General features: G+C 40.9%; 1 protein-coding gene across 5 annotated transcripts in view; it reads right to left on the minus strand.

Annotated features, from left to right (window-relative positions):
* Positions 1–15,074, minus strand: part of LOC110508741 (tenascin R (restrictin, janusin)) — a 164,621-nt gene that overhangs the window by 32,942 nt on the left and 116,605 nt on the right. For 3 of the 5 annotated variants that reach the window (XM_021589506.3, XM_021589505.3, XM_090226107.1), the window contains 5 exons: positions 14,840–14,929; positions 12,526–12,789; positions 8,858–9,124; positions 6,536–6,655; positions 5,925–6,068 (listed from right to left, as the gene is read on the minus strand). In XM_021589506.3, coding sequence (XP_021445181.3) covers positions 5,925–6,068; positions 6,536–6,655; positions 8,858–9,124; positions 12,526–12,789; positions 14,840–14,929 — 885 coding nt within the window. The remainder of the gene's footprint in view (positions 1–5,924; positions 6,069–6,535; positions 6,656–8,857; positions 9,125–12,525; positions 12,790–14,839; positions 14,930–15,074) is intronic. The other 2 variants (XM_090226108.1, XM_021589507.3) reach the window with 1 other exon arrangement.

Below are 15,074 nucleotides of genomic sequence, written 5' to 3' on the forward strand. Positions count from 1 at the left end.
GGCTAATTTATAATGACTCTTTTCTCCAGTGAGATCACAATTCTTGCTAGTATAACTGAAATCAAAGGCAAATTATACAGTCAAATATTCTGTACAGTACACAGAAGAACAGTTCTTAAAAGCTTTTATTTCAGACCCCCTACTTACCGGAAGAACCAAGAGAGAGTAGAAATGTAATTACATGTTTCACTTAGTGTTTTAACCTCCAAGTTTTCATATGGATTTTTGGCTTAACAGAAAAAGTATAGAGAATACAGAAGTAAACAGCTTGCCTTGAAAGGACTTGAATCAACCGTTAATTCACCATACCCCCATGTCTGGGAAATGTCTATGATTATATCTAGGAACTTTAATCACACTGCTTGTGAATGAAAGGTGTTTGATTACACTCATTACTTAAATTACAATACTATTTAATTTAATCTAATAAAAGCTGCCAATTTGAAGTGAAATGATATTGAATTAGATTAGATTGAAAAAAAAAAAATGTATTTCTGTAACTGTTGATTGTCCTATTTGAAACGAATGAATACATGTCAGAATAAAAAATAACAAATAAAAAAAAATATTAGATTGAATAAAGCGTGTAATGATGTGTGGGGATGTCAGTAGCACCACTACTGAGTAGGGATGTGTTTGTGACTAGTTGGTACTGGATGAACCATTAAAGACGATATCGATGGAGAAGGATGGAAGCGGAATGCCAGAAATCGGGTGCAAAAGAGGTGGTAGATTTATTAACAAAAATGGTTACAAAAATAATAAATAATTAATGCATATGATGTATAAATAAATGTATTCCCGGGAAAATGAAAATGACAAGAGAAAGCTTAATTAGAATAAAGTACAATTAAACTTACTCAAAAGTTTCCACAGTCTCAGGACAAGCTGTTCACCAACCAAGAGTCTGAGCTCAACGCCCAGCTATATACTTTCACAGAGCCCTGCCCTGCTTGGACTGAACCATTTCTGCCGGTAAGTAGAGGGTAGGCTAAACAACCGGAAGTATAGAGTAAATGCTTTTTCCAACTATGAGGTTGGAATAATACTGTGAAATTGTGATGATAATGCCCTTTAGCGTAAGAGATGTTTCAAAAGACCGCATTAAATTTCCACCTGTTTTGGTGGTATGGAGTTTTGTTCTCCCTGTCACCAGGCGGTAAATCAATTAATAGGCTAATAAGAAAGAGAGTTCCAAACCTTTCTGCCAATAACAGCTAGTTTTCAGTTTTCTCCTCCCCACTCAGACCACTACCACACAGTCTTACCAAAATTCTTCTTTTAGAAATTGCTCTTTGCTAAGAAGCTATTTTGTTTCTTTTTGACCATTTTAATTGAAAACGATCACAGTAAGGTACTTATTTGTGTTTATTTATTTTCCACTTTGATGGCAAACTTTCTGTACTGATAAAATTCACATCAAGACATTCTCGTTTTTCCCAAATTTGTTTATTTCAGAACCCTTCTGTATGGAATTATGATGCTGTCTTAAAGCCCCATGGAGAATTTGCATTTGATTTATTAAATCATCACTGTATGTCTAATAAATCACTTTGTGTATATATTTCATGAAAATAACTCCAACACACAGTATAAGTCACAAGTTTAGGCACACCTACTCATTCCAGGGTCTTTTGTTATTTTTTACTATTTTCTACATTGTAGAATAATAGTGAAGACATCAACACTGAGGTAGTCTCCTGGAATACATTTCAATTAACAGGTATGCCTTGTTAAATGTTAATTTGTGGAATTCATAATCTGTTTGAGCCAATCAGTTGTTGTGACAAGGTAGGGTTGGTATACAGAAGATAGCCCTATATTTGGTAAAATACCAAGTCCATATTAAGGCAAGAACAGCTCAAATAAGCAAAGAGAAACGACAGTCCATCATTTATTCAAGACATGAAGGTCAGTCAATCTGGAAAGTTTCAAGACATTTCTTCATGTGCAGCCACAAAAACCATCAAACGCTATGATGAAACTGGCTCTCATCAGGACCGCCACTGGAAAGGAAGACCCTGAGTTACCTCTGCTGCAGAGAATAAGGTCATTGGAGTTACCAGCCTCAGAAATTCTACCCAAATAAATGCTTCACAGGGTTCAAGTAACAGACACATCTCAACATCAACTATTCTGAGGCGACTGTGTGAATCAGGCTTTCATGGTTGAATTTCTGCAAAGAAATTGGGCAGAAGGTAGCCTAGTGGTTAGAGCATTGGACTAGTAACCAAAAGGTTGCAAGATCAAATCCCTGAGCTGATAAGGTAAAAATCTGTCGTTCTTCCTCTGAACAAAGCAATTAACACACTGTTTCTAGGCCATTATTGAAAATAAGAGCTTGTTCTTAACTGATTTGCCTAGTTAAAGGACATCAATAAGAAGAGTCGAAATTGGTGAGTTTTCCTTCCAACCGCTCTGTCTTTCTGAGGTGCAGAGTAGGTGAACTGATGATCTACGCATGTGTGATTCCCACGTAAAGCGTGGGGGTGCATTTCTGGTGACACTGTCAGTGATTTATTTAGAATTCAAGGCATGGCTACCACAGGTTTCTGCAGCGATACGCCATCCCATCTGGTTTTCGCTTAGTGGGACTATCATTTGTTTTTCAATAGGACAATGACCCAACACACCTCCAGGCTGTGTAAGGGCTATTTGACCAAGAAGGAGAGTGAGGGAGTGCTGCGTCAGATGACCTGGCCTTCACAATCCCCCAACCTCAACCCAATTGAGATGGTTTGGGATGAACTGGACCTCAGAGTGAAGGAAAAGAAGCCAACAAGTGCTCAGCATATGTGGGAACTCCAAGACTGTTGGAAAAGCATTCCAGTTGAAGCTGGTTGAGAGAATGCCAAGAGTGTGCAATGCTGTCATCAAGGCAAAGGGTGGCTACTTTGAAGAATCTTAAATATAACACTTGTTTTGGTTACTACATTTCATAGTTTTGATGTCTTCACTATTATTCTACAATGTAGAAAATAGTAAAATAAAGAAACACCCTTGAATGAGTAGGTTTTGACTGAGCCTCCTTTTGCCATTGAAATTCTCATTCTGATCATGTGGGCGTGATGCACAAGTTGTAATATATTTACATACCCACGGCCCTGATTGGCAGATAGGATCGTCTAGGCCTACCCCCGCGTACCCCTTCAAAGTATGAGGTTACATATTCAAATAAAAGATGTCTGGTCATTGGTCAGAATAATCAGATCAGATTGTGATGTCATGCTGTGGGCCAAAAACCATCCCACCTGAACAGGCTGAAAATCCAGGCGTTGTTTTCAAAAAGCTCTTACACTAACAGGCATTTTATTTCATGTTATTTCAACCTCATAGTGTGGAAATATCATAAAAAAACAGGAATGAATTTTTCTGACTGTACTGCCCCTTTGTTATCTTCAACCTAGTGGACAACCAGGAAGGGAAACGCTTTGTTTCGTCGCTTTCTTAGCAAACTTCAGCATTAGCATAGCAAACACAACATTCTGTTAGTTATAGCATGACTTTGTATGTAAATATCATTGTGGGTTTACCAATAAAGTTACTGTATGTTTTTTACCATGATAACCGGCGTCTGTAATCTTTCATCATTATGAATTCGATATGGACTACTGTACACGTAACTTTCAATGAGGGCTGGTAGCAAAGTTTAGGACAATCAGAATGCAGGGTTTTTGTCAGGCTAACTGGGTCTCGTGAAAAGGTAGGGGGATAACCTTTTCACGTGATGTAGACACCTGTCTCAATCCATGAGATGAGATTTGATGGATTACTTCATGGAGCCAATTTTTTAATAACAGAGCATTTTGTAAATTCAAACGAACAACCTGCAACTAGCCATGGAAGTTTAAATGACATGCGTTGTCTTCCAAGTCGGGAATTGAGGAAGTATCGCCAAGTAAAGGTTGTTCAAAAATGATCTGTGCTACGCTTTACACTACCTAAGAAATAACGCCTATCCGCCAGCTGGAACAGTAGTAATGGTCTGACTAGGCAATATTTTTAATAGCTAATATTAAATGCAACGTTGTAAAAACACCAGAATCTGCTGAACCACAGTACCTGTCCGCCCCAGCCAATGCCATTAGCTGGACAGTTGACTCAGATCGAGTGAATCCTGGACAGTCATTACCTTTGGAATTGCAGCTAGTGCCTCAGTGCCTTACAACAGTAGCTACCCAGCCGGCAGGACTCTCCAGCGACCGCACAAAAACTATTCCTTAGCGCTAAGGATCTTAATAAGCTGTCTGTGTTTTTGTTTCTGGCCTGTAAGTGGAGCACCAGCCCAGCTCCGTTCGCGGCAGAGCTTCTCATCTGACACATTGGATTTTGAGACACTTTTAGGCACAGCGAGCTCCTCTTTCCGTAACGGTTTTATCTCTTTCTTGCTGAACCACACCACAATGGAATGATATTGTTCTACTTATGACCCTGTTTTAATGAGAGCTGCCAAGTGCTCCTTCACATAGTTTTGTGAAACACTGCCTGCGACTCTGCAGCATTAGCAGAAGGCTAGTGTTCATCTGTTTCTCTGAAAATAAGTTAATAGCAATGCCTTGAGATTCCTTCTGCTTTAAAGGGGGATGTCTAACACTTTCTATTCACATACAAATTAAAATCAATATTTGGCATGGTATTCTCTGTTTTTTCTCTGTCATCGTCCATCTGTCATATTCTCATATTGTCTGTCTGTCTGTCTGTCTGTCTGTCTGTCTGTCTGTCTGTCTGTCTGTCTGTCTGTCTGTCTGTCTGTCTGTCTGTCTGTCTGTCTGTCTGTCTGTCTGTCTGTCTGTCTGTCTGTCTGTCTGTCTGTCTGTCTGTCTGTCTGTCTGTCTGTCTGTCTGTCTGCCTGCCTGCCTGCCTGCCTGCCTGCCTGCCTGCCTGCCTGCCTGCCTGCCTGCCTGCCTCCCTCCCTCCCTCCCTCCCTCCCTCCCTCCCTCCCTCCCTCAATTCAATTTGTCTCTCTCTGTCTCTCTCTGTCTCTCTGTCTTTGTTTGTGTGGAGTCCTGAACCTTTTGGTTTTGGATGACATCTCTACCTGGCTCATCAGTATGCAGTGGTGCACACCCTTTGCATGCGGTGGCGAGCTGGTTAAGCCCATGTTAGCGGAGTTCACTTCACACCCAGAGGAGCTACTGTAGCCTACACACCTCTCTGGTGGTTCACTAGATGTCAAATATATCTCACATCTCACACAGCTCAATGCTGCAGAGGTCTGTCTATCTGACTGACAAACTGCCTGACTGCCTGTCTGACAGAGGAGAAGCAGAGGTAGAAATAAGGTGAGGCTAACAATTATAAGGCCAAGGGGGTAATGGTAGTTACACTCGCTGCAGCAGCAATGAGAGGCAGGTATTCTACTGTCTGTGTCTGAACATCATTTCTTAGTGTGCAGGTGGCAATGTGAGAGATCCACAGAGTGGGTACTAATAATACATTTCACTGAAAAGACAGAACGTCCCATTTATCTTGGAAAGACGCTATGTCTGACTCCAGAACATTTTGTTCCCCAATCTCACATATAATAAATAATAACTCTAGCTATCATTTTAGCAAACAAGCTAACTCACTTGTCAGTCAAGAAAACATTGACTCCCTGGAAAAAATACCAAAACAGGATTGTATTGGTTGTTCTTTGATAGTTGTGCAGGATGTGGAGACGAAGATTCCATCAATATAATGTGTACATTTACCTTTGGACCTATACGAATGGTACATTGTCCGTCCCTTTCTATAGTGGCATGGTGGCTGAGATGGTAAGGGTTTAGGGGTGCCACAGCATGTTTGCAGAAGTTTTATAGGATGTGGAGACAAAGATTATATAATGATATACATTGTCAGTTCCTCTCTATAGTGGCATTATAGCTGAAGCAGTACAGGATCGTAAGGGGTCAGAAGAGATAGTAAGGGGTCAGAGCTCAGACCTGTGAAGACCCTGGTGGTGATGGACTTGCTCTCCTGGCTGCCTCGCACAACGTTCAGGTTGATCTCATACTCTGTTGCTGGGTGGAGGCTGGACAGGGTGTAGTTAGTGACGTCATTGTCAATTACCACGCTGTCCACTGTCCCTGAAGAACATTGCATTCATTTAATGTCGCACTGTTACAGTATGCAGCCTTTCTTTTATAAGAAGTTGAACTTTCACCTCCAATGCCAAACAATGGAAAAACATGATTTGGTCACACTTGGATTTGGATCGTCCCATATAGAATATCTACAAACTGTTATACTATCAACAAACTATAGGTTGCTAAGCAACTGCTTACTAAGGTTACGGTTAGGGTTAGGTTCAGAATAATGATTAGATTAAGGGTAAACTTTATGGTAAAGTTTAAGTTTAGAGTAGGATGAGGGTTAAGGTTAGGGTTTGGGTTATGGTGTTAGTGGATCGTTTGTTGAAATGTGGTTGACAGTTATTGAACATCTACGGAATATCTACAAACCATGTCCTTGGGTCTATCCAAATAAAGTGTTACCCATCTTTTTTTTTTTAAATGAACTTTTCAATGAAAACATGCCAGATGTTTTTGCTTACCTCTTGCTGATTGATAGGACATCTTGTAGTAGTCGAAGGGAGCAAATGGTCTCAACCATGATATGATGACGGAGTCTTCAGTGGCATATGACACAGTCATCTCTTTAGGTGGATCCATTCCTCCAATAGAGAATCACAGTACATGTTAAGAACGAAGAGATGTCCTTGCTATTGAGACACACACTATACACTAATACAAGATGTTCTTGAAATTTAACAACCACCTTCTCATGAAAACAGCTAGCTCCATGTATATGGAAGGGAAGGGGACACTGACACTATCTCTGTCTCCAATCAAGGTGCATGAATTAGGGAACAAACAGAAGTGAAGAGGAAATTCAGCTACTCTTGGAGGACACCCAAGGCACTGGAAGTTAAAGCGTATATAAAAATGCTTCTTTATTGATTCAAAAAACCATGCATTTCTGGACACATTTTCCTACCATAGTGTAAAAAGCCCTGTGTTTATCCTGCATATTAGCTACATCATAAAATATGTACTAAAATAGCATGCTTCTCTGGCCAGAGCCAGGAGAACAGAGTGGAATATTTGCATTGTGATCGAGTGTGGTTGCCCATAAGGGATTAGTTCATGATTTGTTTATGTGTCCCCAGAGCTCTTACCGCTGCGACAGCAAAGGTTACCAGAGACAATGTGAGCAAACAATTAAAGTGACTTATAAGGTCGGCATCCATTATGGAGGGAAGGGATAGAGAGATTGGTTCTCTATATTGTTGTGGAATGAAGCTATAGAAATGCTTGTAAAACCAACGCCACCACCCTCCAATTTCCATTACAATAATGAATATTATCCACCAGCACTGACGACGATTCATAAGTTAGGCTTCAGCCTCATTTAAATTCTGCTAGTAGGAAAGAGTGGTGTAAATAAGTTGTGATTATTCATGTATGCCTATCTTTAATTATTTCCCATTCAGCAGTGCAGGCTGCTGTAATAGCTCTGAATTTAGACTCAGTATTCATGTGACATGAGATAATTTGTGCAAACTGACAGACTGCATCAATGTGCTCTGCTGATCCAAGGTGCGTCCCAAATGATACCTATTACATACAGAGTACATTACTTTCGATCAGAGCCCTTTGGACCCTGGTCAAAAGTAGTGCACTGAATGGGGAATAGGGGCCATTTGGGATGCAACCCAAGTCTAACCTGCATTCACCTGAGGCATTACAACATATGGTACAGTAAACATGTTGTCGTCACTTTATTCAGATTTACCATAAGAACTACCACTTAAACATAAAGAAATACGTTCAACCTACAAAGATGGTCAGGTGCCACAGCAAGCCCACCAACCCTGTGGTTAAATTTGCATATAATAACATAGTGTGATAACAAGCTGAAAATAGCAACTAAATAACAAAAAACACACAGATGCCAAAGAGCTGCAACAAATGCATCCGTCTGAATCTACGATACCCCTAGCCTTCGTTCCAGAAATCTGTATGTCACCAGACAAAGAGAAAATGGCTGGCACTCTGGCAGACAGTGACTAGAGCAGTAATCAGACAGAGCAGTAATCAGACAGCAGTATGCAGGTGGCTTTCCGCAGAGTTAATATCAGAGTGTTTAGAGAGCTGTCCTGTCCTCCTCAGACAATAGATATTCCCTTGGGCTTGGCAGCTGTAACTGTGAGTAACAGCCTGCTGATGCGACAGCTGAATATTCCTGACACCTCCAGGTTTAGGCAGGGGTAATTATGGGAGGATTACACACCCAAGCATTAATAAAGAAATGAAAGGTGGAGGGGAACATTGTTCTGCAGTGAGTGCAGCTGTGTGTGTAAGAATCTTAATGAGCAAGAGGAGACATGCCATAAAAGTGTCAAGATGTTGTTCTGTTCTGGAGCTAGACTACTTGCTGACAAACAGAACGCCATTTGAATACCACAATAAACTCCAAGCACGTACTGCATGTATAATGTGATGTGTATCCTAAGTACAGGAAGTTTTATATATTCTAAAATGTAGTCCTTCGTTAGCAACTGTCTTGTGTCAGCAAACCATCAGCCAAAATCAGACATCAATGCACCCTGTGGACAATCAATGCATAAGATGTTGCAGCAGTTTTGTATTAGTCAGTAGTTATTTAGCCTTGTTGTCGTTCCTGTGTGACCCTCCATGAACCATGGGAACCTCCAGCGTAGCTCTGGGTCGTATGCATTAGGGCACACCGTAGCAAAACGTTTTGCAGCAGGAATTAACTTTTTTGTTTGTTTATCATTGTTTCAGTCTGTTTTCTTCCATTTGGTGCCTAGTGAATACAACCTTGTTTCCCCTTGCAGAGATAAATAGCCTACCTGTGGTGAGCGTGGCTGTGACAGCCTCAGACTTCACCTCTCCATGTATGGTGATAAGACTGACGGTGTACTCTGTGGAGGGCAGGAGTCCCTTGATAGAGGACCGGGTCTTGGATCCATCCAGGGTAACCTTGGACGTGTCAGTGCCATCCTCAGAGCTATAGGTGAGGATGTAGAGGTCTGCGGGTGGGGCAGGGGCACTCCATGCCACCGTCACCGAGTCCCATGTGACATCAGACAAGTAGAGTGCTATGATGGGGCGGAAGCCTGAAAGTCAAAAAGTCAAAGATACTGGCTGCATGGTCATGAAGGACTGTAAGGGACAGCTGCTGTCAATATGGTTGGAGGTGCTGAGGTTCTCAGTCAGTCAGTCAGTCAGTGGATGGCATGGCATGGCTGGTTATTAATTGGCAGATCTCTCTGGAGGTTCTCCTTCTCAGTGAGACTGGCAGTAAAGTAATGAGCATGACAGGGGAGCGTGGAAGTGAAGAGCTGCAAATGGAATACACACAGCGTGGAAGGCCCGTGACAATGGAATGAGGCTGAATGCTGAGCAAAGGACGAATGTCAAAGTTGACAGCAGAGACCGGATGAAAACTTGTCTGTCAACGAGGCATGGCTGTTTTTGAAAGATTCACCAATAAAAGACACTGGTTGAAGTGTGTTGTCAGAACAAGAAGATGCAATAGGAGATATAAAGACTGCCAGGACAGCTTGCTGTCTGATGTAGATGAGTGTGAAAGAAAGAGGGACAGGAAAGATGAATGGAGTGAACGCAAATAAACGTTGATATAATTTTTTTCTCCATTGGATGGGTCAATTTGATGAAGGACAGTTATGTGATTAACAACCTCATGTAATAGCTTATTAACATGAATTGTTGCATCAAAGCTTGACACTATCTAGTAGCTCGATTTGTAGTCTCCTTCCCAAAGTAGTTCCACATGACATGCAATGTCAAGCATATTCTCTAGTACAGCAATAATCTCTACTTTTCAGCGACATAATTGCTTATTTAGGGATGTGAGAGCTTCACTGAAAAAGCTCACCTTTATCCAGTTTATTTGAAAATAAGCCGTTATTTATAGACTACTGTACATCATGTATTCATCTAATAGAATAATTTGGTGGATGCCAATTTGTCCTATTTTTCATGTACAAGTGTGTATTAAATGCATGTGTGAATTGGAAATGTGTTTTTGCATATCCCAACTCCCCCTGAGACACACTCGGACAGTGGGGTCATGGCCAGGGTTAGCCATTATCAAAGGCAACCCTGGAGCAATTAGGGTACCGATGCACCAAGTCTGGAACCAACAGGACCCTAAACAACCCCCAAGCTTTAAGACTGCTACGTAAATAGTTAACCAATAGCTAAGTGGACTATATGACCCCTTTTGCACTAACTCACTAACTTTTTTTAACTCATTACATACGCTGCTGTTCCTGTTTATTATCTATCCTGTTGCCTAGTCACTCTATCCATACCTATATGTACATGTCGATCTCAATTACCTCGTACCACTGCATTGACTCGGTACTGGTACCCTGTGTATATAGCCAAGTTATAGTTACTCTTTGTGTATTTATTCCTTGTGTTATTATTTTTATAATGAAATGTTTTTTCTCTCTGCATTGTTGGGAAGGGCCATTAGCATTTCACTGTTAGTCTACACCTGTTGTTTTACAAAGCATGTGATAAATACAATTGATTTAGTGCCTTGGTCAAGGGCACATCAACATATTTATTTTACCTTGTCAACTCAGGGATTCGAACTAACAACTTTTCAGGTTACTGGCTAAGCTACCTGCAACTGAAACTGATACAGGTGCAGTTACAGTCCAGTCTGCATCCTAAATGGAACTGGTACAGGTGCAGTTACAGTCCAGTCTGCATCCTAAATGGAACTGGTACAGATGCAGTTACAGTCCAAACTGCATCCTAAATGGAACTGATACAGGTGCAGTTACAGTCCAGACTGCATCCTAAATGGAACTGATACAGGTGCAGTTACAGTCCAGTCTGCATCCTAAATGGAACTGGTACAGGTGCAGTTACAGTCCAGACTGCATCCTAAATGGAAGTGGTACAGGGTGCAGTTACAGTCTAGACTGCATCCTAAATGGAACTGATACAGGTGCAGTTCCAGTCCAGTCTGCATCCTAAATGGAACTGATACAGGTGCAGTTACAGTCCAGTCTGCATCCTAAATGGAACTGGTACAGGTGCAGTTCCAGTCCAGTCTGCATCCTAAATGGAACTGATACAGGTGCAGTTACAGTCCAGTCTGCATCCTAAATGGAACTGGTACAGGTGCAGTTACAGTCCAGACTGCATCCTAAATGGAACTGGTACAGGGTGCAGTTACAGTCTAGACTGCATCCTAAATGGAACTGATACAGGTGCAGTTACAGTCCAGTCTGCATCCTAAATGGAACTGGTACAGGTGCAGTTACAGTCCAGACTGCATCCTAAATGGAACTGATACAGGTGCAGTTACAGTCCAGTCTGCATCCTAAATGGAACTGATACAGGTGCAGTTACAGTCCAGTCTGCATCCTAAATGGAACTGATACAGGTGCAGTTACAGTCCAGTCTGCATCCTAAATGGAACTGATACAGGTGCAGTTACAGTCCAGTCTGCATCCTAAATGGAACTGATACAGGTGCAGTTACAGTCCAGTCTGCATCCTAAATGGAACTGGTACAGGTGCAGTTCCAGTCCAGTCTGCATCCTAAATGGAACTGATACAGGTGCAGTTACAGTCCAGTCTGCATCCTAAATGGAACTGGTACAGGTGCAGTTCCAGTCCAGTCTGCATCCTAAATGGAACTGATACAGGTGCAGTTACAGTCCAGTCTGCATCCTAAATGGAACTGGTACAGGTGCAGTTACAGTCCAGTCTGCATCCTAAATGGCATAGGGCACTAATCTTGACCAGAGCCCAATAGAATCCCTAGAAGGGGAAAATAACCTCTGACCATGGTTAACTCATGGGGTAAATGCAGTGGTGTGAAAACACTTTACAGAACTACTTAAATAATTTTTTGGAGTATCTGTACTTTACTTTACTATTTATATTTTGGGCAACTTTTACTTTTACTTCACTACGGTCCTAAAGAAAATAATGTTCTATTTTCCATGATATCCAGAAGCACTTGTTACATTTTGAATGCTTAACGGGACAGGAAAAGGTTCCAATTCACACACTCATGAAGAGAACATCCCTGGTCATCCCTACTGCTTCTGAACTAGTGGACTTACTAAGCACAAATGCATCTTTTATAAATTATGTCTGGGTGTTGGAGTGTGCCCCTGGCTATCCATACATTTTAAAAATAACAAAATGGTGCCATCTGTTTTTCTTAATATAAGCAATATGAAATTATTTATGGTTTTACTTTTCATACTTAAGTATATTTAGAATCAAATACTTTTTGACTTTTACTCAAATAGTATTTCACTGGGTGACTTCCACTTTTATTTCAGTAACTTTCTATTAAGGTATCTATAATTTTACTCAAGTATTACAATTGGGTACTTTTTCCACTACTGGGTAAATGCTATTGCTATGTTTAGGCTACCTCCACCTCTGCTATTCATAATAGTACAATGTAATGTCAGTTGTGTCAGTTACTTGTTCCTGGTACAGTACACTTCCAGTACCTGTGAAGCCATCGATGGTGGCTGCAGTGCTTTGCTGCCTTCCCCTCTGGGCAGCTACAGTGATGGTGTATTCTGTGCCTGGCTCCAGGTCATTGAGCGTGGTGGTGGTCACGTCCTTGGGGATGGTCACCTCCGTGGTCAGGCCAGATGAGGAGGTGTAGGTGACCATGTAGTGGTCGATAGGCCCCTGGACCACCCCCCACAGCAGGGTGATGGTGTTGTCTGTGGACGCTGTCACAGTTAGGTCCATGGGGACATCTAGACCTGAAACGCACAGTAAAGAGTAGTTCAAGTATAATCAACATGTAGTGAACATACCAATAAAACGATTTATATTTAAGATTCAATTCTTGATTGCCATACCAACCAAAGTTGTAAAGAATTTGATTTAGTGCAGCTAATTAAAACAGAGACAAAAATACACATACAGTATACAGGTGCCTTCAGAAAGTATTCACACCTCTTGACTTATTCCACATTTTGTTGTGTTACTGCCTGAATTTAAAATGGATTAAATTGAGATTTCATGTCACTGGCCTACACATAACATCAAAGTGGAACTATCTTTTTAGATTTTGTTATGGAAAGCATAAATAAGTTCAGGAGTAAAAATAAAGTTAACAAGTCACATAATAAGTTGCATGGCCTAAGAGCATTGGGTGAGTAACTAAAAGGTTGCTGGTTCGAATCCCTGAGCCAGCAAGTTGGAAAACTCTGCCGTTCTGCCATTGAGCAAGTCAGTTAACCCCCAACAACAATGATTCAGAAAGGTTAGGTTAAATGCGGAAGACACATTTCAATGGAATGTATTCAGTTGTGCAACTGACTGGGTATTCCCATTCCCTCTGTGTGCAATAATAGATTTTAACATGATTTTTGAATGACTACCTCATTGCTGAACCCCATAAAAACAATTATCTGTAAGGTCCCTCAGTTGAGCAGTGAATTTCAAACACAGATTCAACCACAAAGACCTGGGAGGTTTTCCAATGTCTCACAAAGGGCACCTATTGGTAGATGGGTAAAAAGAAAAAAGCAGACATTGAATATCCCTTTGAGCATGGTGCAGATATTAATTACACTTTGGATGGTGTATTAATACACCCAGTCACTACAAGATACAGGCATCCTTCCTAACTCAGTTGCCGGTGAGGGAAAAAAACACTCAGGGTTTTCACCATGATGGTGAATTTGGTAAATTTGAAACAGTTACAGAGTTTAATTGCTGTGATAGCAGAAAACTGAGGATGGATCAATGACATTATAGTTACTCCACCAATACTAACCTAAATGAAACCGTAAAAAGAAGGAAGCCTGCAAAGAAGAAAACATTCCAAAACATGCATCATGTTTGAAATAAGGCATAAATTAAAACTGCAAAAAATGTGGTAAAGAAATTCATTTTATGTTCTGGTTACAAAGCATTATGTTTGGGGCAAATCCAACACAACACATCACTGAGTACTACTCTTCATATTTTCAAGTATGGTGGTGGCTGCATCATGTCATGGGCATGTTTGTCATCGGCAAGGACTAGGGACTTTCTTAGGGTAAAAATAAACTAAATGGAGCTAAGCACAGGCAAAATCATAGAGGAAGCCTGGTTAAGTCTGCTTTCCAACAGACACTGGGAGACCAATTGACCTTTCAGCAGGACAATAACCTAAAAAAAGGCACAAATATACACTGGTTGCTTACCAAGACAACGTTGAATGTTCCCGAGTGGCCTAGTTACAGTTTTGACTTAAATCGGCTTAGAAATCTATGGTAATACATGAAAATGGCTGTATAGCAATGCTCATCAACCAACTTGACAGAGATTGAAGAATTTTTAAAGGATAATGTGCAAATATTGTACAATCCAAGTGTGCAAAGCTCTTAGAGACTTACCCAGAAAGACTCACAGCTGTAATGGCTGACAAATGTGATTCTAACATGTATTGACTCAGGGGTGTGAAAACACATGTAAATGAGATATTGCTGTATTTCATTTTTAATACATTTGCTAACATTTCTAAAAACATGTTTTCACTTTGCCATTATGAGGTAATGTGTGTAGATGGGTGAGACAATTCAGGTTGTATCACAACAAAATGTGGAATTAGTAAAGGGGTATGAATGCTTTCTGAAAGCACTGCAAATCGGTATTTTGACATGATTTTCTTTCATGCTTCAATGAAATTCAAACAAACAAAACATGTAAGAAACAAAAGAGAACAGGGTGGTGAATTTCTATTTACTGATACTGGTAGTTGTGATTTTCTGTGTCAGATCACTGATTTGCACAGATGAGCCAGGCGATTAACTCACTTACCAGTTCTGGCGTTCATTGTGGCAGGAAAACTCTGGTTGGTGCCAAGCATAGCCGATATGCCAATGCCATACTCTGTACCTGGCAACAAGTCTGTGAGAGGAGAGGAGAGGAGAGGAGAGGAGAGGAGAGGAGAGGAGAGGAGAGGAGAGGAGAGGAGAGGAGAGGAGAGGAGAGGAGAGGAGAGGAGAGGAGAGAATGAGAATGAGAATAAGAACATGACAGATTGACAACGACA

This window comes from Oncorhynchus mykiss, chromosome 28, assembly GCF_057628025.1.
Source record: "Oncorhynchus mykiss isolate SJ-2025 chromosome 28, ASM5762802v1, whole genome shotgun sequence".
Lineage (NCBI taxonomy): Eukaryota > Metazoa > Chordata > Actinopteri > Salmoniformes > Salmonidae > Oncorhynchus > Oncorhynchus mykiss.